Source organism: Protopterus annectens, chromosome 2.part0 (genome assembly GCF_019279795.1).
Source record: "Protopterus annectens isolate FY-2018-M chromosome 2.part0, PAN1.0, whole genome shotgun sequence".
Classification (NCBI taxonomy): domain Eukaryota; kingdom Metazoa; phylum Chordata; order Ceratodontiformes; family Protopteridae; genus Protopterus; species Protopterus annectens.
The window spans coordinates 643,089,881-643,117,519 of NC_056728.1; the positions used below are offsets into that span (position 1 = coordinate 643,089,881).

At 39.5% G+C, this 27,639-nt stretch overlaps 1 protein-coding gene across 1 annotated transcript in view; it reads left to right on the top strand.

The window, feature by feature from the left end:
• Window positions 1-17,370: 17,370 nt before the first annotated feature.
• Window positions 17,371-27,639, top strand: part of DDX58 (DExD/H-box helicase 58) — a 553,305-nt gene continuing 543,036 nt past the window's right edge. Inside the window, exon 1 of the mRNA XM_044061005.1 lies at window positions 17,371-17,581. Coding sequence (XP_043916940.1) covers window positions 17,476-17,581 — 106 coding nt within the window. The 5' untranslated portion in view covers window positions 17,371-17,475. The remainder of the gene's footprint in view (window positions 17,582-27,639) is intronic.

The following is a 27,639-nucleotide window of genomic DNA, read 5'->3' on the forward strand; positions in this document are numbered from 1 at the left end:
ACAAACCCATATGTCACCCAGTGGATAGCCAACTGGCTCATAGAAAGGACCTAGGAAGTTAGAACTGGGGAGTCCACCTCTCCAAAGAGGCCAGTCACAAGTGGAGTTCCTCAGGGATCAGTCCTTGGACCGCTCCTTTTTGGTATTTAGTTCTCTGAAGTCAAGGCCAATGGTCTCTGGCTGACTAATTTTGCAGATGATTGCAAATTAGGAGCTGTCATTGAATCCCACACTGACACAAAAGTTCTTCAAGAGGGGCTGACACAGACAAACAACTGGTGTCAGAGCCATGGACTAAAACTAAATGCCAAGAAATGCATAATAGTATCCTTTGGGAAGTCATCCACCCCTGGTAACTATCATATTGACAACACACCCATTAGAGTTGACCCAGCAGTCAGGGACTTAGGGACACACATTGATAGTAATCTAGCCTTTGACCATCACGTATCTACAGTAGTGAGGAAATCATTCTATGTTATGCAACTTAGAAATAAAGGTATGGCATCTAAGTGCTAGGAACTCATTGTACCACTGTATCTGTCATTCATCAGACCTATCATTGAGTACAATGCCCCCTTTCATATGTTTCTAACCAGGCATATCCAACAACTGGGACATCCACAGGGGTTCCTCACTAAAGGAATACAGGGTGTAAGTAAAATGTCCTCTGCAGACTGCCTCAAGGTCCTATCTCTCTATTTTGTCTCCTACAGGCTTTTGAGGGGAGATCTATGCCTGGCATACAGGGCATTGTCAAACCCCACTCTGATGGACCTTCTGCATATCCACAAAACAAACAGCACCAGAATTACCTGTTCTAAAGACTTAAACCTTGCCTGTAATATAAATAGGACCTGCTGGAGAGACAGGTATATATCCCAGAGCCTACCCCAGCTATGGAATAGGCTCCCCATCTATGTGAAGCAGAGTTTCTCCCTAACCCAATTCAAGTGCAGCTTGGACAATTTGATGGGGAACAGGAAATTCACCTCTGGTTTAGCACCTGTGTCTCTAATGGCAACCTGTAAATGTTTTGTCTCCCAGGCCCCTGCTTGTAAATGTTTTGTCTCCCAGGCCACTGCTTGTAAATGTTTCATCTCCCAAACCCCTGTTTACACTTATCAAGGGTATCAGAATCTGTAAGAGATTTGGGATGCATGGCTAGCCTTAAAAAGGTCCTTGTGGTTGTTAGCCTAGTAAACACCTATGAACCTATATACTCAGTGTTTCTGTTGCAGACATCAAGTCGGGGCCATTGGAGATTCTGGGTAATTGGATATTTGTTTGCAAAGTGGCATTAAGTAGCCTAGAACTGAGTTAGCAGGTGTCGTACATTCAATGGTTGGCCATGAGACAGCTATAGCAGACGCAATTAAAAGTCATCATGGAGGATTGTGAAAGGAGACTGCCACATCTAGATGCTGAAGTATTACAAATGGGGAGAATAATGTTACTGATGGTTCGTGGTTATCACTAAAAGCAATACTAAAGGGACCTGCTGTAAATATTGCTGAAATGAACTAAGATTCAAGTAACCTAGTCCAGTGTTATATTAGAAAAAAAAAACACGAGGGCAGCTAGAGGCCAAAGAGCACTAGGCTTATGATCCTTAAAGTTTTTTTCAGTAAAAATAGTAAGGTTATTGGGCAGAATAGGGCTTCATTATCCAAACACTGTAGGAAAGTAGCTGTGGTGTACAGTCACAGTCAGGATAGAAAACACCTATTAGAACAAAGCCCACCAACATTTGTTCAGGAGACGGATGAGAATAAATCACTGAAATCCTACCAAATGTACTGGGGGAAGGGCATTCCTGGAAGGCTAACCTCTGTAGTGGTCTGGGGAAAGAGGACATGGGCTTGGACAGCTTGGTCCCCTTTCTGTCAGGCAAGTTGTGGTCACCTGTGGTGGATTGGGGCCCCAGGCAGTAGAGTAAACCTTGGCAAATGTTGTGATATGGTGGGCATATGGGAGGGGCAAGATCTGAGACCCACTGATAATGGTTATGTAGATTTCTTTAGTTTTGTGTTTTGGTTTCTGCAAGATGAGTTGACCTGTTGAAGTACATGACTTTTTGGGGCTGCTGTCTTGTTTTTTTTTTTTTTTTTTTTACTTATTACTTTGGCCTGATTGGGTCCCTTCCAAGGCCTTGCCCATCGCATGCATCTGGTGATTCATTATTTCATGACTTACCTTCTCTAGCATTAATTAGTATTGATTTGTCATTTATTTTTCTAACTGGCAGTTATTTTAATTGGCATAATGGTAAATAAATGTGTGGCTTCTTAGACAAAAGTTAATAATCTCAGCAATCTACATCACTTAGACTAAGTTCTCCAGACTCATTGGCACTCTTAATTTCTTTTTAAACTTGCACCTAAATTGTTTCTTACTCATGTTTAATATGTATGTAATATTTACTAACTACTACTTATAAGCTATACTATTCTATTCTTAATTGCCTCTTCTTTTCTATTCTTAAAAATCGTAGCAAGGGTCAGAAAGAGGGGCACTTTCTTATTCTTTAGAATATAAGGCATACTTCTCATCTCTTCCTCGTTTTGTAGAATGTCCCTGATTTTGACTCATATTTTTGGTCTTTTTTTTTGTAAAATGTGCATTTTTTTCCATCAAATTGTTGAAGATTACAGTGACAAAAAATACAGACATTTGAGTTTCATACTTCATATCTTTCAGGGAATGCATGCTAATGTAAAACTTTTTTTACTAGCAACTTTATAAATGTGTCACAGCATACCTCTCAAAGGTTCAGATTTTTGCAAAATGTAAATTTTTGCCTCATATATTTCATCTGTTCCTCACAAAACTTGTGGTTTTCTGTCAAATCATTGAGGATTGTAGCCATTAAGTAATGATGGACATTTGAGTTTCAGGTATAGTCTTTTAGAAAATGCATGCTGATGCAAGACAGTTAATTCTAGCAACCTAGTTTTTAACACCATTTTTTAAATCTATCCCTATTTTCAGCTTTTGTCCACTCATTATTTTTATTTGTGTCCCTGATTCTTAGGTTGACAGATAAGTTAGTGTAATATTTAAAATCTGTCCCAAATGTTTGGCATTTGTTCATCATCATCATCATTATTATATTGTTTTTGTTTTTTGTCTCAATTCTTTTTTTAACAAAAAACATCTTTACTAAATTATCACTTATGACACATAATCATACATTTCTATAAATGAAAACAAACCATACTGACATGATTTTAAACATTATACATTACTTTTAATCTACCCAATCATTGTCAGTCAAACATTACATAGCCCATTCAAATCCTGCCTTCTTTTAAACCTTATTCCTCCACTGTATGTATTTTTCCCACAGTTCCTATTTTTTCCTGTGTAATTTGCTCCTACCTTTTTTCTAAATAATCCAAATTCCAGTTGTTTTATCTCTGTTACTAAATCCATGACTTATAGTATAGTTGGTTTAGACTTAGATTTCCATTTTCTAGTAATTGCTTTTTTGGCAGCCACCATAATTAGACTCAACAAGGCCGTACTATGTCTAGGCAATTCCAATTCTATATCATAGCTCAGAAAAATAATTTCCCTAGTTACACCAGTATGCTCACCCAGTATGTGTGATATAGTAGTATGCAGGGAATCCTTAAAGGCTGCCAACTCATCACACTCCCAGAAAATATGTTTCCAATTACCTCTTTCTTCCCCATCAACATTTGTTGTCTACCTGACGAAAAATTATCTGGAGTCTACTTGGGGTATAAAAATATCTATGTTAACATTTCCAAAAATCCTAAATCTTCTAGATTTTGTTGCATATTTTAGAGACAAACATATACCCCCTATGATGTGGACAACCCGCCACTGCCAATCAAACATGATGTAGATATCTCACCACTGCCAACCAAATGTGATAACCCTCCACTGGATGGGTAATCAAGGAGCCTCAATCCCCACTACTGGCACCTGTGAGGAGACTTTCACTGGGAGGATAACCAGGTACACGCACAGTATTTCCAGATGGAGTTCTCTGCATCAAGTGCAATTTCCCTTAAGAGCACACAGAGACCACAGTCAGTCCGGGGCTGGTTTCTCCCGATCTCCAGTAAGACTGCCCTCTGGCACAGCTATAGAGTTGAGATCTCAGCTGAGTAACTAAGCCAAGACTTCCAGCACCCTCGCTGTCCAACCAATGCTTCATGTCCCTGCCCAAGTAGCTGACACACACACTCTTTGAGGTTTGATTTACCTACACACCCACACCTGGGAAAGGCTGGCACAGGTTTACTAGCTATTCCCCCCTCTATCCAGACTGTAAGGTAGTTACCACTGCCTCCAGTCACTCCTTATCAGCTACTTTAGGGCCCTTAACAAAGGGTTTTACTGTGTAATATTAATATTAACACAAATGGTAGTTTGACCAAGAGCAAGGCTATTAGGTGTGGCCCACACAGTGTCACCAAATAAATATGCAAGTAGTCTCAAAACTTAAATATCTCTACACAGATCAGCCATAATGAAATGTTTAAATATATTTAATAATAAAAGAACAAAACAATACTAAATATATATTCACAGTGACATCAGAGTTCAAAACCACAGGAAGTATTTAAAATAACATTGCAGTACAGACTCACACAAATAAAAAAAAAAAACAAAATCTAAAATAAGCTTTGCTATATTCCTGACTGTATTAAACAGAGTTATACTGTTCCCTAGAAACTTACTTCATTAGAGCAAGGCAGATGTGGTGAATGGTTCCTTGTTGTTGTCAGGCCCAAGACAGAATGCATAATGCTCTGTCTCACTAAGAGACTTCTCAAAATAATATACAAAATATTATTGCTTGGATAGCTTACAGAATGACATCACCTTTTTTCATCTGACTTCAGGTTCCCAGGCAACCCCCCCCCCACTGCTGAAGCTAGCAGTATTTAGCATCTACCTGTAAAAATACTTGTGCAAGGGCTTTTGCTCACACCTTTGGCATATGCTGGAAGTCATAAAACAATAAAACACTTCCAAGACAATACAGAAAGCTTCCTAGTACAGAATTTATGTCTCTGGCTGCATTGAAGCATCTTTTTTATGGCCTAGTCTATAAAGTAATTTGACTTAAGATATTTTTCTTAAGTTTGCTGGACTGAAGTTAACCTCCTGTATTCCAGTTTCCACTATTAAAATATATACATTTAAACAGTTACAATAGTGCATGTACATTTCTGTTCTCTTCCAGTAGGGCACACTATGGATGCACTTTACAAATATCTTTTCAACACAAACATCTGTACAGAGCAGTTTGATACAAACATGACATACAGTTCTAATACATTTGTAACTCAAGCAGCTTATATGAATTTGTTTGATATTCACAAATGACATATAATTATTTACAAATTTCCAGCTAGCTGTGATTGGCAGTAGCTCCTTTTGTCACAACCCCATTGTTTCTTCGTGAATTGCTTATCCAGTCTCACTTTTCAATCTTTCTAACCTCCCCTGATTGATTCTTACAGTTATCATGCAGTATTTTATATGCTCTACTAATTATTCCTTTTTTAACAGATGCTTCTGTTATAAATTCTACTAAAAACTCTACTAGTGCTGGTCTTTCATTTAGGACCCCCCCCCCATTTCTTCTCCTTGCCTATGCTCTAGCAGTCCGTGATAGGGAAGGCAATCTCTAACCTACAGTCTTAATAAATTATTGGACTCTTCCCATTCTGTTACCTTTCACTCTCTAGTTATTTGCTCCCAATACCTTGGTTCTGGTGCCAGTTTTCTCCAATAAATTCCAGCCCCCTTTTGCCTGTTGTCTGTATCCCTAATTGCAGTTATCCCTATTAGAAGAATTTCTTTTCTCCATTCCTGTGTTGGCTTAGTTCTTAAAATACTTTTTACTACTTTACAAATATAATATTCACGGTGGCGGTGCTGCGGTAGCGTTGTCGCCTCACAGTAAGATGCTGTCCAGTTCGACTCTCAGCTAGGGCATCTTCTGCGTGGAGACATGCGTGAATGGGTGTACCTTTGTTAAAGGTTGTGCATCAGGGCTGGCAACTCGGTACGTAAAAATCAACTGCAAATCATTAGTGGAATGGAGTTCCGCTGTGGCGACCCCTAACCGGGAAAAGCCGAAAGACATAACATGATTATTGTTATTCTCCTTAAAGGTTTGCATCCAAAATATCAGTCTGTCCCTGTTTCCTGAGCTCCCTCCCCATTTCATCATCATCCCTTTCCAGTTTGAACTATAAGTTTCTGCTTGTGCTATGTATAAGATCCTTAACTATGTAGCTCTGAAATACCCCTTCAAATCAGGTAATCCCAGTCTGCCTTGTTCTATTGGAAGAATCATCTTATCCCACTTGACTCTTGCTGTCTTCCCCTCCCAGATAAAATCCTTCAGCTCCTTATTAATAGCTATCCACAGCTTCTTCTCTGGTTGATAAAACTATGCCTGACCTGTGTATATGACTAAAGAGACTAACATATTTTAACTGCTTGTATGTTACTATCCATATCCATATAATAGAGCTTCTAGTTTCTCAGTTTTTGTATTATCATTTGTTTAGTCTCTTCTCACATATCCTTAGCTGCCACACAGGAATCATTTTTAATCCATACTCCTAAATACTTCATGTTATCATGTCCCCATAAATATGGATATTGCTGAACTAATTCATGTGTGGGTACATAATTTACAGCTACTGCCTTTGGTTTAGCTTCATTAATGTTGTATCCCAAAAATATATGAAACTGTCTCAAAATATTCCACAACACTGTAATTACTTTTCTGGTTTTATCAGGTATAAAATAATATAATTTACAAAGAAAGACAGTTTTTCTTGACTACCATACCAATTATACCCTTGAATTTCTAAGCCAGTGGTTCTAAATATAATGCAAATAAGAAAGGGGAAAGAGGACACCCCTGCCTGGTTCCTCTGCTCAAGCAGAAATTAAAGAGGATCCCACTCACTTTAATTTTTGTCTCCAGTTCCTCATACATCCTCCTAATCAACCTTATCAGTTTATCAGGGAATGCAAATGTGTTCATTCTCCTGCTCATAAATCCCCATCTATCTCTGTCAGATGCTTTCTCTGCATCAAGACCCACCAACAGTAATATTTTCTTAAATTCTGCTTCCCTCTAGATCATCAATGTTATGTTAATGTTGTTAAATGTTTGTCTCCCCTCCACAAAACCATATTGATCCATATCTATCAATTGTGGCATCACATTTGCCATTCTTTTAGCCATTATAGACATAAACACTTTATAATCATGGTTTAGTATGGAAATGGGCCCGTATGAAACTGGAGTTGATTGATCTGTACTCTCTTTAGATATTACAGCTCCAACCACTTTCTTCCAGAATGTTGGTGCTTCTCCTTTTAAAATACTGTTAAACAAAACCTTCCAGATATTTATCAAGTTTTTTTCCCTCCTAGCTTCCAAACCTCCACAAACCTGCCATCTATTCCTGAGGACTTTCCTGTAGATTGGTTATACACCACCGTTTTTATCTCATCTTCTCCTATCCTGTTAGTCTCATCTACCTCTAACCTTGGCTTATTTAATTTTTCCATAAACATTTTCATTTGTACCATTTCTTGATTTCCATATTTCTCTGCTTTATACAGACTTTCATAGAATTTCCAAAACAGCCTTTTCTACTGCCTGAGTCATTCTGCTAAAAGTTTTTGTGCTCTAGAGTTATCAAAAAAACAGTTGCTTAACAACAGTCTTTCTAAACCTATGCATATTATTGAGGTAATCCCTTATTTTCTGTTTAGGATTCTGCAGTTGCTTTTCTTCTTGTTCTTTGAGATTCCATCATTTTACAATACTTTAACATTTGTCAGTCCCTCTAAATAATTCTTGTTACGTCTTAACCACATCTCCCTTTCTTTTATTTCCACCCTATTTTTAAACTCCACTTTAATTTTACCCCATTCCTTAGCTATATTTTCAGAAGAAATTTCTATCTTCTCTAATATGTCCTGAATAATTTCCACTACCCATTCCTTAAAGTCCACTGTTTTCAATGGATAGGTGGAAAAGTGCCCCATATCTCATTTTTATTTCATTACATTGTGTTTTTATTTTAGTTATTATTGGAGCATGATCTGAAATAGTTACTGGGTGCATATCAAGACCTTCTATTAAATGCACATGTTCCTGTGAAATATAAATTCTCTCTAGCCTAGCTCAGTTTTTGTATCTTGGGAAATAATATGTAAATTCACTCCAGACTCCTAGTACTGAATTTACATCTTCCATGCCAAATATTTTCATAAATTTCTTCAAAAATGTACCCTCCTTTGTTATATTTTCCCTTCTGGACATCCCAGACACATCTTTGCTACTGCAAATCAAATTACAGTCCCCGCCTATAAGTAATATTCCTTGCTGAAAGCTAATTATTTGTCTCAGAATTTTCTTAAGGTGCGTTATAGCAGTTTTAGGTGGAATATAAATACATGACAGTTTAATCCTCCTCCTCCCTTGCCAGTAGACCCTTAGTGCTACAAATCTACCATTATTATCATTTTATCCTCTTCTGTCACTATTGGAGCTCCTCTTGTAATTAATATAAGTACTCTTCTTTTCCTTTGTCCCAGGTATTCTGATGAATAACCATCCTGAAATTCTTTCTTTATCAAATTCATGTGTTCAGTTATTTACTAGTGGTTCTCCTGTAGCACAGCTATTTGTACTCTATATTTTTAATATAGTTCACTACTCTTTCCTTTTTGTATTTATCTTCGAGACCATTGACATTTGAAGGAATTACAGATAGCTTTGCTGTATTAAAATGTTATTATTCCCACCTTTTATGTATAACAGCTTTTTTGTTAAATATCTAGTTCCAGTTTTTATTTTACATGCATACACTGGCAGATTGACATTTTATGCAGTTATTTCCTGTCATCTTCATTTGAGCCAATGTTACATCTTGCAAAACTTTTTGTCTTATTGAAAGCCCTCAAAGAAAAAAAAAGCACACCCCCAATACCCCCTAAAACCTTTTAACTTAATAATAATATATAAAACCATGTACATCTTCAAATATTGAATTTTACCCTGCTAATAGGAACAAATGTTCCAAACTGGCAGCCACACTCACAAACTTGACTTAAAAGAAAGGCTATCCATGCCAAGATGCATGGTAGATTGGAAAACACTTGAGTGCTTCCAGGGAACATTATCTCCTAGTCATTTATTTTTATCAGATCGTCTCTTGGAGACATGAGGACCAGATACAGAATTGCTACTAAGCATATATTTATTTGCTTAGAAAAGCCTTATAACAGTCAATATTCTTTTTTATTTAGTTGCTTTCTCTTAAAACTTGTTACTAGATCAAGCTAAGGGCCTTAATCCAGTCATTCCCCTATACAAGAATGAGAAAAATCATACTAATGTTTCTTTTGTCATGCCCTTTTAACCATTTTTTTACATTGCAGTGCCTACATTTCTTAAAACTGAACAAGCAGAAAAAGAAAATAAGGAAGAAAAAAAGAAAAATCAGGAACACGTTTACAGTTGTATCCCCGTTGCACTTAAAAATAACTAAGAATTTTTTTCTTTACAGCATGCAAAGCAAATCATGCACTACAGTTAACTTTCTCCCTCCTTTTCCCCCTCTTTTAAGTATTTTTCTGAACATTAATAACATGAAGAAGGGCATATGCTTTAGAATCCCCTACAAGTTTAACAAAGTCCAAAAAAGTTCAATATTTCCAGATTTCCTTGTTCTGTCATGTTTCACAAGCATAATTATTGCTTTGCAATCCTACATTTGTCAATTTCCAAGTTACTGGTTTTATTCCTGTTCATCTCCATCTCCCAAATCCTGTCTCTGCTTCATTTCCAATGTCCTCTCAATTATTCTAGTTAACTCTTGTGCTTTTTTCCTTCTCTCAAGCATTTTCAGTTGAAATGTTGAAAAGGGTTTCACTGGTACAGTCTCTCTGTGGCCTTTACTCCCAGATCAAGAAGCAGAATCTCATTCTGTTTCACAGTTCACTTTTTTGTTGTTGGACAAACTTTTGTATTTCCTCCCTAGCATGTACTTCATCAAAAAATGATTTTGTCCTTCCAGGGAAGAATATTTTGAAAATAGATGGGTACAGCAGATTGAATCTCATGCCTGTTTCTTGACATTCCCTGAACAGTGGTATATATTTACTCCTCTTCTGCCTGGTGTTCAATGAGTAAACATTCCCCACAAACACTCTACTGTTTCTCACATTTAGTACTGTGCTCTTCTGCCACAGTTTTGTCAGAATCAACTCCTTCTACTGGTAGGATTGCATCTTTACTATTAAAGGATGCTTTCTTATATCCAGGTTTGGAGAATACACACAGTGTGCCCTTTCAATTAGCAACTCCTGCTGTGGAATACCAGACCAATTGCTTATCTGTGTTTTCATACAATTAATACAGTCTGTTTTTTCCAGCTTCTCTGGTATTGCAGAAAATCTCAGGTTTTCCCTATGTGCTCTGTCCTCTAATTCTATATATTTTTTAAACATCTCTTCTTGTGCAGTCTCATATTTAGTCAGACTTTTCTTTACTTTGACCTCTGATTTTTGCAGTTTTATCACCTCATCTGAATATCTGTTTAAAGCTTATTCCATTTTTTCCAGACTTTTGTTATTTGAGTTAATGTACTCCATCAGTGTTTTGTTTATTTTAATCAAGTATGTGAGCAGTTGTTTTATACTTTCCTCTAGGTTACTGGAAGTCACATCTGGAGCTTGCACTGCTATTTGCTGAATAGCTACAGTACTTACCCCAGTCAGTGCTTTATTCTTACCTTTTGAAGCTGATTTTCTTTCAGGTCCTGTGTATTTCTTTTTTCCTGGCATTCAGGCAGTGCACTTACTAGCCAGTTACTGAAATTTGCCCTGAAGTATAAGTCCACTGGCTTTCTCTTCTAAGTTTCTGTTTTCACACCGGGACAATTAGAATAAGCTGTTACTCAATGTGCAGCCATCTTGGAAGTCCCATTTTTGTCTCTGATTCTTGAAGAGAGAGAGAGAGAGAGAGCTATAATTGAAGGTCTTCAAATATTAGACCCTTATGTAGTTAGTGATATTTAATATTTCTAGAGGCTTACTTCATTTTATACCTCTCATTTGTCTATATTTTCACAGCATGCCCAGATTTTTGCCTCATAGTTTGTTTTAATAAAATTTGTGGTTTCCTGGCAAATCCTGTTCAACACAATATGATATTCATGGGGGATCTCAACTACCCCTCTATTGATCGGGAATCCTACACCACTTGTAATGCACAATCCCTGCTTTCCTAAACTTTGTTAATACCAACATCCTGGAATAGTTGGTCCATTCTCCTACCAGGGATAGAAACAGCATTGACCTTGTACTCATGAACATGGGGAGGCAACTGTTACTCACCCAATGTAATATAATTTGTCATATCTGACCATAAGGCGGTATTACTTGAAATAAAAATTAAATTCAGGGATGCAGTGAAACCAAAAACCTTTAGGAACTACTTAAAGGCTAACATCTCTCTACTATGTAACAACTTGACTAAATTCCAAGCACTCCCACAGCCAATGACCACTATAGGATGCACTGAGCTATTTACAAAATCTCCGTACAGCCATATTGATAGCTGTATAGAGCGAGTTGTGCCCACTCATATTAAGAATAAGATGAACTCAAAAGACAAGCCACCCTGGTGGAATCACAGTATCAATCAGTTATACAACAAAAGGAAAAAAAAATCCTGGCCAAGCGTAGAAGGAAGAAAGCCATACATAACTAAAAACCTCCTGGCCAATCTAAACAAGCAGCTAAGAGGGTTAATTAATACTGCAAAGGCTAAATTCGAAGAAAAAATAGCTTCTCAAGCAAAGAACAACCACAAAGCTTTCTACAGCTATGTCCGTTACCTCAGAGGAAATACGCAACAATGCGCAGAACTTACTGTAGATGGCATCACCCACACTAAACCAGAGGCCATTGCTAACCTTTTGGCTTACCGGTTCAGCTCGCATTTCTCCCCACACCCCCTTTGACAGTCCAAAGGAAATACCACATATTGCTACCCTCCAACCATTACTAGGGAAGAGGTCATCAGTGCACTTTCCAAGGCCAAAACACTGCTCAGATAACATCCCAGGAAGTTTAATAAATAGCATGAAACATGACCTCTCTGGTGCGCTTGAATTACTTTTCAGCTGGAGCCTTCAGTCAGGTTTTGTGCCTAAGGAATGGAAGATGGCTATAGTCATTCCCCTGCACAAATGAGGTCTGACCACTGATCCAGTTAACTACAGGCCCATAAGTCTTACCAGCCTCAAATGTAAGGCCATGGAAACAAAAATCATGGATAAATGAGGGCATAGGTAACCTGCAAATGCTGGACCCATCACTGTTCAGCTTTGTTAAAGGAAGATCACGTCTATTAAATCTGGTGGACTTTTTTGAGAGGGTCACCAAAGCACTGGATGGAAGATAAGACTTTGCACACAACTTACCTCGACCTGGCCAAGGCTTTTGTTACAATACCCCACTCAGGCATTATAGACAAACTCACTAATTTAGGTATAAACTTTTTTATCACTTGGCTCACTGATAGGACCAAGGAGGTCAAAATAGGTGAGGTCACCTCCAACAGGAGGATAATCACTAGCGGAGTCCCCAGGGTCAAGTACTGGGACTGCTCCTTTTTGGCATCTATGTCTTTGAAATGGAAGCAAATGCTGAAAGTTTATGGCTGAGTAAGTTTGCAGATGATTGCAAGTAGGAGGTTATCATTGACTCCCCAGCAGATGCTAGCATTCTTCAAGAAGGTCTATCTCTGACAAATGGTGCCAAAGCCATGGTCTTAAACTCAATGCTAAGAAATGCATAATTGTACCCATTGGGAAGGCAACCATCCTGGCTAATAATGTTGACAATACACCACTAAGAGTTAACCCAGTGTGTTCAGGGATCTGGGTACACACGTAGACAGTAGGCTTACCTTCCATCACCACTTGGCCACAGTGGTGAATAAATCCTTTTATGTTGTGCAACTTATAAATAAGGGCATGGCATCTTGGTCCAAAGAGGTCATTATCCCACTGTACTCCACCCTTATCAGACCAATCATAGAGTGTAGTACTCTCTTTGGTATGTACCTGACCAGGCATTTGCAGCAACAGGAAGAGACTTTAAAGGTTCCTTACAAAAGTGGCTGAAAAACACTGGAAACATGAGCCACAATGCATCATGGAAAATGATGAAGTCCACATCACATGGGATAATCCATTACCAACAGTTCAAAAGATAGATGCCAGATATAGTGGTCCAAGAAAAGAAGACAAGAGTAATATTATTCATTGAAATCGCCACACCCAGTGACTTCAGTGTCCTGTGTACAGAGAAACACAAAGTCATAAAATATCACGATTTGCAAGCAGACCGAGAGCAATATGGAAGAAAGATACCCAGATAGTTCCAACAGTAGCAGGAGCAATGGATCTTATAAAAAAAAAAAGAGTCTACAATCATATTTAGATATGCTACCAATACATGCAACTCCGTACGAACTGCAGGAGGAGTCATTCCTGGGCACATTGCAGGTGCTGTGAAGAGCACTTTTGGCTGACATTACAGAATGAAACAATACTACTTTCATTAACTTTAATTGTAGTTTGACTTAGGAATGGGGTCCATTCCCATCATGGTATTAGAAACCCAAAAGATTAGGAGAAATTAAAAAAAAAGGAAAAGGAATACAAGGCATAACAAGCCTGCCTTATGCAGAGTGCCTTAAAGCTCTTTTCCTCTACTAAGACTCCTATAGACTGTGGAGGAGTGATCTATGCCTGGCTTACAAGGCATCTGTGAACCCCACTCTTATGAATCTCATACATATTCATAAATCAAAGAGTACCAGAAATACAATGTCTAGGGTCCTGAATTTTGTTTGAGACTTAAATGGAACATGCTGGGGAGACAGATACATTTCCCAGAGACTACCCCTCCTATGGAACAGGCTTCCCATCCATGTGAAGCTGGGTTTGTTTCGTACCCAGTTTAAGCACAACCTACACAAATGGATTGGGAATAGGAAATTTACACCGGGCCAGGCACCCATGTGCCCTATGGACAGAGATAGCTTATAAATGCCTGGCCCTCAATGTCTTATTTTGATATAGAACATCATTATTCTTTCATGAAAACATGGCTAGGTTTGGAAGGACCCACCCAGGTTGTTAGCCTAGCAACCGCCTGTGAATCTATGACTGAAGTCACTAAATAATGGCATGCATTTCAGTTTCAGACTTCATAACCTTCAGAAAATACATGCTAACACAAATCCTGTTATTCTAGCAAAATGTCCAAGTTTATAAGAGCAACATTTTAAAATCTGCCACTATTTTTGGGTCTTTGTCCCACCACTGTTTTAGACTTTGTCCAGACTTCTTGCACTAAGAATTTAAGAGGTATGCTTCATTATTTATTATACAATGACAGGTCATTAATATTCAAAAATGTACACACTTATTGGTGAGCCCATCCAGCATGCCTATTTTAAATAGAGTAGATACCAACAGAAAAAGTCCGGTCGCCAGACTCTCTTCTGTTAATATATGCCAAGACTGCAGTTTTGCTAAGAGGTCCAGAGATAAGTACAGAGAATAGAGAAAATTCAAGGAAAATCAGGTACATTATACAAAATTTATTTATTTATTTTATTTTACATTTGTTGACCGGGCTAGTCCAGCTGGATAATTTCCATTTTCAGTGGAGGCCCGGGGAGAAAAGCTCCACAATTAAAACAAGGTTAAACATTTAAGCAACAATGCATACATTTTAGTGTAGTAGAAAATACAGCGAAAAAAAACAGGTAAAAAACAAATAGCCTAAGCTATATATTCATATTATTTTTTTTTTTTTTAGAACAGTACAGTAATTTAGTCATTTGAAATAGCAGGGAAAGATAGTGATTTTTACGTAGGGAGGTATGGCTGAAGAGCGAAGAAGTCATTTAGTCTGGATTGGTACAGGAGCAGAGCCAGAAGTTGTTAAGATGTAATAGAAGTTGTTTGTTGAAAAGTTGAAAGGAGTCTAGTGAGGTAATGTGTGGGGAGGTTATTCCATATTTTCCCTATGGAGTTTGAAAATAGACAGTTACCTGCTGAATTTGTAATTCTAGTTGTGGTGACTTGTATCTTTTCGCAGATCGCAACTGTTTCAAGTTTTGTAGGGAGTAAGGAGGTTACTGAGAGCTGGTGTTTTTGTTGGTTGATAAAGAATGTTATGTGTAATTAAGAGTTGTTGATAGATAAGCTTGTTAGGTAGTTCTAACCATTGTAATTGTTTTAAGTTATTACAGTGGTGAGTTCTGTACTGGGATGCTGTGGCAAACGGGCTATATTATGATAGGATGTAGTTAGTTTTTTCAGGTTACCTTTAGAGAGATTGGTGTAAATAGAGGAAGCATACAGTAGGGTGGAGATAAGATGTGATTGAGCTAAGGTGGTCCGTGCTTCTGGAGTAAGGAAGGGTTTTATTCTGTACAGTGAACCTATCTTTTATTTACTGCTTTTATAGTGTTATTGATATGACAATCATAGTTAAGATTATTATCAATAGTAACACCAAGCAGTTTGGTAGTAGAGTCTGGGGAGATAAGAGAATTGTCAGCTGCAGTAATAGTAAAATGTAGTTGAGGAGATTTGTGGGTAGGTGAGAATAGTAATAGTTTTGTTTTCTTGGAGTTGAGAAGGAGACATCTTTTGAGAACCATTGTTCAACGGTTGAAAAGGTAGATTGTGTGAGTGACTGGAGTTCAGATTGGGTGGGAGCTGTACAGATGATGGTAGAATCATCTGCATATTGTATGCAGGTAGTGTTGTGGATAGATGATTGAAGATCATTAATAAAGATAGAGAATAAGAGTGGGCCTAATATTGATCCTTGAGGTACTCCTAAGGAGATAGGTAGTAGAGCAGATAGAGAATTTTTCCAGAGTACTGCTTGTTGTCGGTTTTCAAGGTAGGATGAGAACCACGTTAAGGAGGAAAAATCCAAGGCAAGTGAGTTTAGTATGTGTAGGAGAAGTTTATGGTTGACCATGTCGAAGGCTTTTGACAGGTCTAGGAAAAGAGAAGCAGTTAGTTTGTTATTATTACGGTTACAGTTTATTGTGTTAGTAAAGGAAAGTAGTGCAGTGGTCGTACTATGTGAGGGTCTAAATCCATGTTGAGTGTTTGCTAGTAGGTTGCTAGTAGGTACTGATTTTCCTTGTATTTTTGCCCTCTCTCATACATCCAAACTGTCCAAATTTCACAGTTTAAAAAAATTGTTTTTCAGAGCATTGATGTACTGCGTAAGTGTGGGAACATAAGTTCCATTTGCATGCACAGTACATCAACCAAGCCGCAGGATATGGAAGCAATGCATTAGAACACCATGGTGCTGTTATACATTATTTAAGAAAATTAAATAATTTTTTTTCTTAAATAATGTCATTATATAATAAAAATATAGTGGTATATTGAAGATTTACCCATGGTTGCCTTTGTTTAATCACTAGTGCTTTGCCCAGGTGATTAAAGCACACCAACTGTGGGTAAACCTTCAATATACCACAGTTGTTGGTTATTGCTATAATAATTTATACACCCTTAAATAAGTCTAACTTTGTGAAGAAAAATCAGAAAACCAGGAGGAGCCTTATTTAATCTGATGGTATAAATTACAGCACTATGACAGTATGCAGTGTTTTTAAACATTTGCCGGGTCTTTCCACACCTCTATGACAGAATGAAACCAGAACGTTTCAGTTTAGCCCCTTGTTTACACTAGAGCCCTGCCACCTGACTTAAATATGGAATAGGTTCATACTAGGCTAACTGCCCTTGCAAGCCATTTTAAGCCTAGCCAATTATCCCTTGTGAGACTCAAACCCTGCATCTTGTGTTTATAAGGCAAACACCTTAACCATTAGGCCTTTGTTTTCTGGTATGGATCTCAACCTGTTAAAGAATCATTTATGGAAAAGGCTAGATACATTCAATATGACAGTATTGGCTTAAACAGCTGAATGTTTTGGAAGAATTGAATTACCCTTGTTTTCCGAGTAAAGGTGTATGTAAGCTTAGCAGTTGCAGGTATTTCCTAACTTTATATTCTTTTCTTTCCTTGAAAACATACAGAAGTGTAATTGGGAACGGACAGCAAAACTCTGAATAAAAACCGAGAACTTCACTGAAAAAAAATATAGAGAAAGTAATAACTTTCGGTTACCTTCTTGGTTTCGGTTCTGTTGAAAAAAAAGAGTGAAGTCTGCCCCACGTGATTTACTAGAAATGACGTAGCTTTGTAGGCGGTACCCTTTTCTTTACATTGTACAAAAGCCGGAGCTGCAAGAAAGTCTTACTGGCTTTCCTTACTCATAAATGAAAGCAAGGATTTCAGCTGCAGGTCTGACTTCGGTAACGCAAAATGACCGCAGAGCAGAAAAATAACTTGAGGCAATTTAAGCAATATATAACAAGCAGTCTGTACCCTTCACATGTTTTGGATCATATGAGGGAATGGATTTCTAGAGGTAAGAAATATCTGCCTGTGTATAACTGCATTTTGAATTTATAAAGGTTGCGTGAAAGATTATTTGCGTCAGAGCATGTTCTGCTGAGTACCACACTTAGATTTACTGGACTGTCACAGGTTCTGTGTGGACAGCATAACAGTACATTATCGAGACTTCTGGCGTATCAACATAAAAAAGGATATAGGATCATAAGCAGGAGTGGAGGTGAGGCATTTTAAAGTTTGTGGTGCTTTTTAGAGTCTGCATGTCCATGACAAAAATAGTGTAATATTTTTGCAGATAACATAGTAAACAAGGGAAACTCGTTACTATAATAGCATTCCTGCCTCAGACCGAAGCAGAAACACAACCACCGACTTTAGCTAATCGCCTCCCTCTCGTGACGTCATCACGAAGTTCGAACAATCCCACCCACGTCCGTTTTCGTACGCCCACTCCGGGACATCACCGGTCAATGCATTTTATGAAGGGTATAACGTCTGAAAACGTCAGTCCGATTTACCAGAAAACCACATATTTTATTAAGAGCAGACGGAATATATGAGGGAAAAATCTGGGCATGCTGCGGAAATGTAAACGGTTGAGAGGAGAAAAGGGTTATAGTGCAGTTAAGAAATAGGGTTGCCACCTTTTCAAATGGCCAAAGTGGGACATTTTTGGTACAAATATCAGATTTTACAGGCCGACACATACCCACGGTCAGTACAAACTTTAGAACTTAACTTTTTTTGCCAAAATAAAAGCTTATTCTTAGCATTTTAGTTGCTTATTCTGTTTCTTATAACATTTAGGTATTTTAGGTACAGAATAACTGTTCTATGCAGCTATTACATAAAATATAGGAAATAATTTTGTCCTAAAATCTCAGGACATTTGCCATTTTTACAATTTTTTGTTAGGACACAACTTCCCAAAGAGGGACTGCCCCTCTCAAAGTGGGACAGGTGGTAACCCTAGTTAGGAAACCTACTTTGCGGTTCGCTCAGGAGTGAGCGTGGCCTGTGATTGACAGGCGCCAGCCAGAGTTTCCATATGTAAATATGCCATGATTGACACGGAATGCAGAATGTCCGTGACATCGTGTATACATTACATTCCACAGCAATAGTAATCAGAGCTATAAAACACGCCTTTCACAATTAAACAATGTAATTTTTTCCTTGCAGCAGAGCTATTTCTTATAATAATAGGAATTTTTATAAATGTAATGGTAAATAACTTGCAAGTGATTTATTAGGGTTAATGAAATGTTAAAATATGGGTGACTGCAGTGGTGCAGCTGTTAGCGTTGCCGTCTCACAGCAAGAGGTTCTCCGGTTCGATCCTCAGCTGGAGTGCCTTCTTTGCGGCGTCTGCATGTCCTCCCTGTGGTTGCGTGAGTTTCCTCCCACATCTGAAAGACATGCTGTAGGTGGATCGAACACTCTTAACTTCTAGGTACATCTAATTGACCTAGTCTTGGAGTTAGAAACAGTATTTACTGATTTAGGACTTAGTTGTTAATGCTACTGCTTCAGCTGTGCCGTTGTGTTCATTTTCCTTTTTCTTGTATGCACAGGATAATTGGCTGATAAATGTATTGTGTATGATTTATTAACCTGTTTCCAAACTAAGTTATGACACTGTGATGTGGGTACTGTTGAAGCACTCTCAAACCGTAGCAGTAGCATCTATTCTCCTGCTTTATCTACACTATCCTCAGATTTGTATCTTTTACACCCTCCTATCTCCTCATTACTTCCTTTGACCTGTCTTTGTCTCCTACTAGCTTCATCCTGTCTTTTTTCTCTCTCTCTTCAGAGCACACTCAAGCAAATCTGCAGTCTGTGGCTACCACTCCACCCATACAGTATAAGAAGGAATCAGTACTGCAAACTAAACAAGGATATACATGTTGAGCCTCGAGAGCAGGGTCAGTCCACCCAGGCATTCTACTTGCATGTTTTATGAGAGTGAAGCTATTACATTAGCGGTATTTCTTAGTAGTTCTCAGCTTGCTAATAAAATTGACTGTTGTAGCCTTGTGTACTCCCCACCCCCCACTAGTACAGTAATCCTAACTGTCCAATAGACAGTATACATTTAATTCACATCCCTGTGACTAAATTAACCATCAAGCAGCCCTCTCAGTGCTTTCTGCCTTAGTTTGTATCACTTGGAGGCCCACCTGTTTATTTGCATCTCTGTACATTCCCCTTCATTACTAATGTATCTCCGTACTCTGGGCACAAACAGGTTACTAATCAGCAAGTCAATGTGAAGACACACTCCCAACCTTAATAAACTTTGCTGTCTCTTCTCTCCTTCACTTTACAGGTAGTTTGAATTATTACTTCCCCCCTCTGAGGCCTTCACTGATTTCCACTGATTGCCTCTCTGGTTTCTTTGCATTCCACCTGGTTTACACCCCTTGTGCTATCTCCCTCGCCCAATACAAAGTATGTATTAGAATCTTGCTGAGCATGGCGCCATCTTTAAATTTCTAGTCTCCCACCAGAGCACAAGTGCTCTTCAGCAATTACATTCTGCTTGCCGGTAAGCCATTAGACCTCAGGAATTTATTCAGATTTGTAAAGTAATACTTACTCTTGTCTTGGTTGGTTGCCCCGCTCCGTTTGCCCTCGCTAACGCTCGTGCTCTCTCCGCTCCCCTGCCCTACCCCCTATTCCCTCCCGCCCCTACTACCTCTACATTTATAGTAATCACAGCCACACCCACAGCTCACCCTCACATCACCTCCATCAATCACAGCTCCTCAAGTCATATCACATTATACCACGCCACGCCAACTTGCTCCACACAAAATACTCCCAATCACTCTCATTCCCACTAGGCATTTTTTACATCACCCACACTACTTCCCCATCCACATATAGTGCAACCCTATAATTCCTATCAGACCCCCCCACCTAGAAACAACTTAAACTTTATAACCATGACTATCACACAACTAAGTCTAGTCTGTCTTCTCATAATTCTTTACAACACCACAAGTTATCACTCTAGCAATATCCCTAAACTTAGTAGCACAACACTACGTTATGCACTCTCGTATACAGACACCACACATTATAATAATATCTGCCCACAGTTATTCAAGAACTACATAACGGACCAATTCAGAACTAAACGCATATGCTCTCATTCCTACTCCAAAAAAACACAATACTTTCTCACACTCCTCACCAAACTCCAACATTTGTATAACCATTTTAACTCCAAGCTCACCATAAGTGGGGATATACACCCCAACCCAGGCCCAAATCCATCCTGTCCAACACAAACTGCTCCAACACAAATGTCGGAACATAACACCCCCACTTTCTTCATCCCTGGGCAAATCAACAACAGCAGCAAAACCAACCACCTTTTAATGCTAAATATTAATATTAGAAGTATCAAAAATAAAATACCTGAACTCCAGGCCGCAATAGCACACTACTCCCCAGACATAGTTGCTTTAACAGAAACCTGGCAAAATAAAAACATAGCTAACTCAGAAGTTCTCCCGACCGGCTACAATATCATTAGACAAGACAGACCACTACGTAAAGGGGATGGAACTGCCTTACTATACAAGTCCAACTTAACTGTCTATCAATTACCAAACCCCCCCCTCCCCCAATAATTGGGACATACTTATCTCACAACTTCACCCTAAAAAGGTCATCACCACAATTGTGATCTATATTCCACCTGGTAATACACCTGCTATCCTTGAAGACTTCTTATCCTGGTGTTCTTCCACATACTCACAAGAAACCCTTATTCTGGGGGACTTCAACCTAGATTGGTTCACCTGTATATCAGAACCACTAAGTAATCTAATAAATCTCCATGGCTACCAGCAGCTAGTCCAAATTCCAACTAGATGTGATAAAAAATCTAAAAGGGAATCCATCCTTGACTGGGTTCTAACTAACAACCCCACATTGTACCCTCACACAGGCAGTCTCCCAGACACCTTAAGTGACCACAACATAATATACTTTATATGTAGTAGAACAAGCATATGCAAAACCACTAACTATATATTCACTAGAAACACAAAAAAATTCTCTCCTTAGGTCCTCAACACTTTACTCTGTGACTGGACCCCCCTAAAAACCCTCCCACCTGACCAGGCTGTAGCATATTTCAACAAAATATTTCTACAACACCTAGACACTTGTCACTCCATTGTGCAAAATCAAGGTTAGAACCTCTACAAACCCCTGGCTCAGTAAAGAAACCAAACAAATCCTCAAGTCCAGAGACACTGCCTGGCTTTACTATCAAAAAAACAAAGAAACACAAAGCCTAACTAAGTACTAAGAACTGTGCAACCATGCAAAAAAATGCATTAGGCTGGACAAAAAAATCATACTACTACACATTACAAACTAAATACCAACACAACCTGCAAACATTTGGAAAAATGTAAACCAGCTGCTAAAATCCACCCAAAAGGCTACCCCCAAACCAACCACCCGTGACGCTAAAGTTCCCACCGAAACACAATCCAACTCCCACTTTGTGAACTCAGTTCTATTCTTAGTATCACAGGATAGTTCCTTCCTCACTATCCCCCCCCCCCAACACAAATAATACTAATACAAGCTTTACCCTCGTTTCCACCACTTCAATCAAAAGCATGCTCTCCAAACTAAAAACCTCATCAATAGCAGCCGACCTACTCCCCAGCTATTTCTTGAAACTCACAGCAGATGCTATTGCTATTCCAGTCTCCACTCTCATAAACAGATCAATTGTTGAAAACTATGTGCCCAAACTCTGGAAAATATCCTGTGTTACACCCATACATAAAGGCGGGACCTCCACTGAACTTAATAACTACAGACCCATTGCTTTATTTTCCCCCCTGGCCAAAATCCTAGAAAAATGCATCCATACCCAGATGCTAAACTATCTCCTAGACAGCAACATCCTGTCATCTACTCAGCATGGTTTCAGACCTGCCCATAGTACCACCACAGCCCTCCTCTGCTTCACAGACACAGTAAACCGCCTCAAAAATTAGGGCCTACAAGTGTCAACTCTTTTTTTGGATATGTCCAAAGCATTTGACATAGTCTCACACCAAATCCTGCTAAACAAACTAAACCAATATCATCTATCAAATTCCATTCTTACCTGGTTCCAAAGCTACTTAACTGACAGGTACCAAGCTGTGAAATGGAAAAATTCTCTCTCTCCTCAGCTGCCCATAACTATAGGAGTCCCACAGAGTTCTATCTTAGGACCACTACTATTCACAGTCTTCACAAATGACCTCCATACCTCCACACAGCATGCATCTGTAATTCAGTATGCAGATGACACTACCTTAATCTGTGCTGCACAAAACATTCCCACCCTCCTGCAAACAACTCAACTAGCATTCTCTGATGTTGAAAGCTACCTTACCAAAGCCCAACTTATCCTCAATCCAAAGAAAACTCAGCTTGTGATTATAACCAGTTCTAACAAAAACACTAACAGTCAATTCACTATCTACTCCACGAATGCTACTCCAATTGCTCCAGTGGCACAGGCTAAGCTATTGGGAATAACCATAGACTCCCACCTAAAATTTATTTGATAGTTATCTCAACTTAACTATTAAAAGGTACATGCCAAACTGGGGTCACTCTACCGTATCAAACCATTTCTTACCAACAACACAAGTTCAGCTATTGCTCGCTCCCAACTTCTATCCACCCTACTCTATGCATCTCCCATTCTGACTAATCTCAACAAAACTGAACTAAGCAAAATGGAAGCCTGCTATAACAGAATTGCCCGCTTTGCTGCAAATTGCTCATATAGAACTCACCACTGTACTGCTTTGAGACAGCTCCACTGGCTTGAACTACCCAACCTCCTAACCTACAATCAGCTCTGCCTCTGTCATTCTATCTATTACCTCCCCAATAAGTGTCCTGCCCTCAAAAACCTAGTACAACATCACTCCGCCAAAAGGCCTCTTAGATCATCAAGCAGACTACTCAAAGTCACCATCTACAATAGCTTTGGAGATGCACTATATAGTAGATCAATGGCTACAAAATGGAACTCTGTCCCTACTAGCATTCAAAACACATTATCCAAAGCCTCCTTTAAAGACCTCATCAGGCAACATCTCAAGCAAAGTTGGCAGTGCCATGATTGCTCCCCAGGCTAGTGAAAGCGGATATCATATACATACTAAATCTAGAGCACTTGATGATAGTTTTCAATCTTACTCACAAACACTGGCTATCTACAATGTATGTACTGTACCTGTGTACTATGTATGTATTCTACCTGTGTTCCAAATTTCAGCTGTACACCACAAATCTATTAATTACCTTTATTTTTAAAATTAATATTTTTTTGTTTGTTCTCTCCACTGTAACTGTTTATGTGCCGCATACCACTGTAAAAACATGTCTCTTGTAATCTGTGTGTATACTGATCATGTCTAAATAACTAAATGTCTGTAATTTTTCTTTGTGGAGCTTTTATCCCCGGGCCTCTGCTGAAAAAGGGCTTTTTCGGCTCAGTCAGACACCCCCGGTTAACAAATGTAAAATAAATAAAAAAAATAAACTTGGCCCTAGGTGTGTGTGCCTTCTGTGGAAGGTTGGGCGCCGGGCTGGCAACTCGACACTGCATAAACCTCACTGCCAATCATGAGCAGACAGGTGATCCACTGTGGTGACCCCGAACCGGGAAAAGCCGAAAGAAGAAGTGAAATGTTAACATATGGTTAAGGTATGGATAAATGCAGTCTGCTTTTTTTCACTTTACTGTATAACATATGGATAAATGCAGTCTGTTTTGTTCATTTTTACTTACTAACATCTGGGTATATGCTTATTTCTTGTTATGCATTAAACAGCTAAAGTAAAGCAAGGGTTGTCATCTGTACTCCTGTTTGTATAGTGAGTGATACATAATGCCTTCCCTAACTCTGTTATTGATGTCTAGCTGAAGTGTAAGTGTTTCACAACTGTCTTTTCAGTGTTTTGCTACTCAGAAGCTTGGAAGGTAAGTCTACAGTTCTGTACATCTCCACTGTACTGTTTTATTTGCATTAATGTCCTGATTTAGGGAAACATTACATTAGTTATGTACAAAACCCACAAGGGAGAATCCACCTTGGATCCCGGAAACTACCGCCCCGTTAGTCTGACGAGCCTGATCTGCAAGGCCATGGAACGTATCATCATGGGACTTATAAACAAAGACATTGGCAACCTTCAAACACTGGACTCCACCCAGTTTGGGTTCGTGAAGGGCCGATCTTGTCTCCTGAACCTGATTGACTTCTTCATATCCGTCTCCAGAGCCGTGGACGAGGGTAAGGCAGTCCATACAGCCTGTCTGGACCTCGCCAAGGCCTTTGACACCATCCCCCACTCTGGAATCATAGATAGACTTACTAAGCTGGACATTAATCCCTACATCACTCAGTGGGTTGCCAGCTGGCTTACTGACCGACCCCACACTGTAAAAGTAGCTGACTTTAAATCCAGCTCCAGACAAGTAAAGTACCTCAGGGTTCAGTCCAAGTTGCTCTTGTTTGGCATCTACTTCTCTGAAGTACTGGCCAACACTAAGGGACTCTGGCTAATAAAGTTCGCAGATGACTGCAGACTGGGAGCCATTATTGAATCCCCAAATGATGTGGATATTCTACAAAAGGGCCTTATAGAAACAGATGCTTGGTGCCAGAGCCATAGGCTCAAGCTCAATGCCAAGTAATGTATAGTTATCCACTTTGGGAAAAAACATGTACCGGTGAATTACCACATAGGTGGCAGTACACTAAACACCGAAAGTGTGATAAGAGACTTAGGGACACAGGTGGACAGTGGTCTCACCTTCGATAACCACATCGCTTCAACAGTATGGAAATCCTTCTATGTGACACACCTCATCACTAAGGGCTTTTCTTCCAGAAAAAAAAAAGAGGTCATTGTCCCACTGTACTCATTCCTCACTAGACCCATTATAGAATACAATGCCCCGTTTGGTGTGTACCTCTGTACTCATTCCTCATTAGACCCATTATAGAATACAATGCCCCGTTTGGTGTGTACATCTCAAGACATCTGCAACAACTGGAAAGGCCGCAGAAATACCTCACTAAAAGAATCACAGGCCTAAAGCAGATGACCTATGCTGACTGCCTTAAAAAACACCAGCTATACTCTGTTGCATATTGTCTACTCAGAGGCGATCTCTGCTTAACATACAAGGCCATGTCATACCCAGAGCTGTTGGGCATGCTACATTTAAAGAAATTCCAATCCCTCAGAGCCACACGCTCCAAGGATCTAAACCTTGTTATCACAATAAACAAAACCTGCTGGAGGAATAATTTCCTGACCCAGAGATTCCCAGACTCTGGAATAGACTGCCCATACATGTCAAGCAGAGCGCCTCTTTGGCACTCTTCAAAAGGAACCTTGACGATTGGATGAGAGAAAGGAAATTCACCCCGGGGATCACGGCACAATTTCCTGACTGTTGTGGCGATGTGGTTATCGAAAGTGAGACCACTGTCCGCCTTTGTCCCTAAGTCTCATCACACTTTCAGTGTTTAGTGTACTGCCACCTGTGTGGTAATTCATGGGTACATATTTCTTCCCAAAGGGGATAACTATACATTTCTTGGCATTGAGCTTGAGCCCATGGCTCTGGCACCAAGCATCTGTTTCTGTAAGGCCCTTTTGTAGAATATCCACATCATTTGGGGATTCAATAATGGCTCCCAGTTTGCAGTCTTCTGCAAACTTTGTTAGCCAGAGTACCCTTAGTGTTGGCATGTACTTCAGAAAAGTAGATGCCAAACAAGAGCGGTCCCAAGACTGAACCCTGAGGTACTCCACTTGTCACTTGTCTGGAGCTGGATTTGGAGTCTGCTACTATTTACAGTGTGGGTTCTGTCAGTAAGCCAGTTGGCAACCCATCAAGTGATGTAGGGCTTAATGCCCAGCTTAGTAAGTTTATTTTATTTATTTACTTTTATTTTACATTTGTTAACCGGGCTAGTCTGGCTGGATACATGTCCATTTTCAGCAGAGGCCCGAGGAGAAAAGCTCCACTATCATACTATAAACTTTACAGTTCAAAACAATCAATGAATGGGGGATGGTGTCAAAGGCCTTGGTGAGGTCCAGATAGGCTGTGTGGACCACCTTACCCTCGTCCATAGCTCTGGAGACTGATTTGAAGAAGCCAGTCAGGTTCACGAGACAAGATCGGCCCTTCACGAACCCAAACTGGATGGGGTCTAGTGTTTGAAGGTTGCCAATGTCTTTGTTTATAAGTTCCATAATAATACGTTCCGTGGCCTTGCAGATCAGGCTCGTCAGACTGATGGGGCAGTAGTTCCCAGGATCCAAGGTGGATCCCCCCTTGTGGAGTGGGATAACTGTAGCTGTGCACCACTCAGTGGGCATGAAGCCTGAGGTGAGGCTATGATTAAACATGACACTTAGGTGAGGTGCCAGTTCATTTTGTAGTTCATGTAGTACACAGCCCGGGATGTCATCTGGTCCCATGGATGCTGTATTCTTAGCTTTGGAGAGTGCGTTTTTTACCTGTGTGGCTGTTATTACCAGAATTTTGAGATGGGACCTTTAGGGGGTGAGAGGGGGGTGAAGTTGGCACATCTGAGTTACCTCCTGAGAGAGTCTGTCATCTGGACCTGCACTGATGACGCACAATGGGTAATCATTAGAAATGTTGGGACCCACTTGAGCAAGTCCCAAAACATGGAGACTGAATGGCTGTAAGAATGAACTTGCTGAATGGATGAAAGTATAAATTTATATATACTAAGTCTGAGATGCCATTTCTCTGAATATTCCCCTTTCACCAAGCTGTGGCGATCTTGGAGTTGGTATATAAAAGTCCAGGGGGGTAGGAGAGGCTTGTTTCCTACATGGGGCATGCAGGGGAGTTTGCTCCTCTGCAAAATGAAGTATTCTTCAGTAACCTTTTATTTTCATTTATCGTTTGTTAACCGGGAAAGTCTGACTTGGAATAAAGACAATTTTCAGCGGAGGCCCATGGAGAAATGC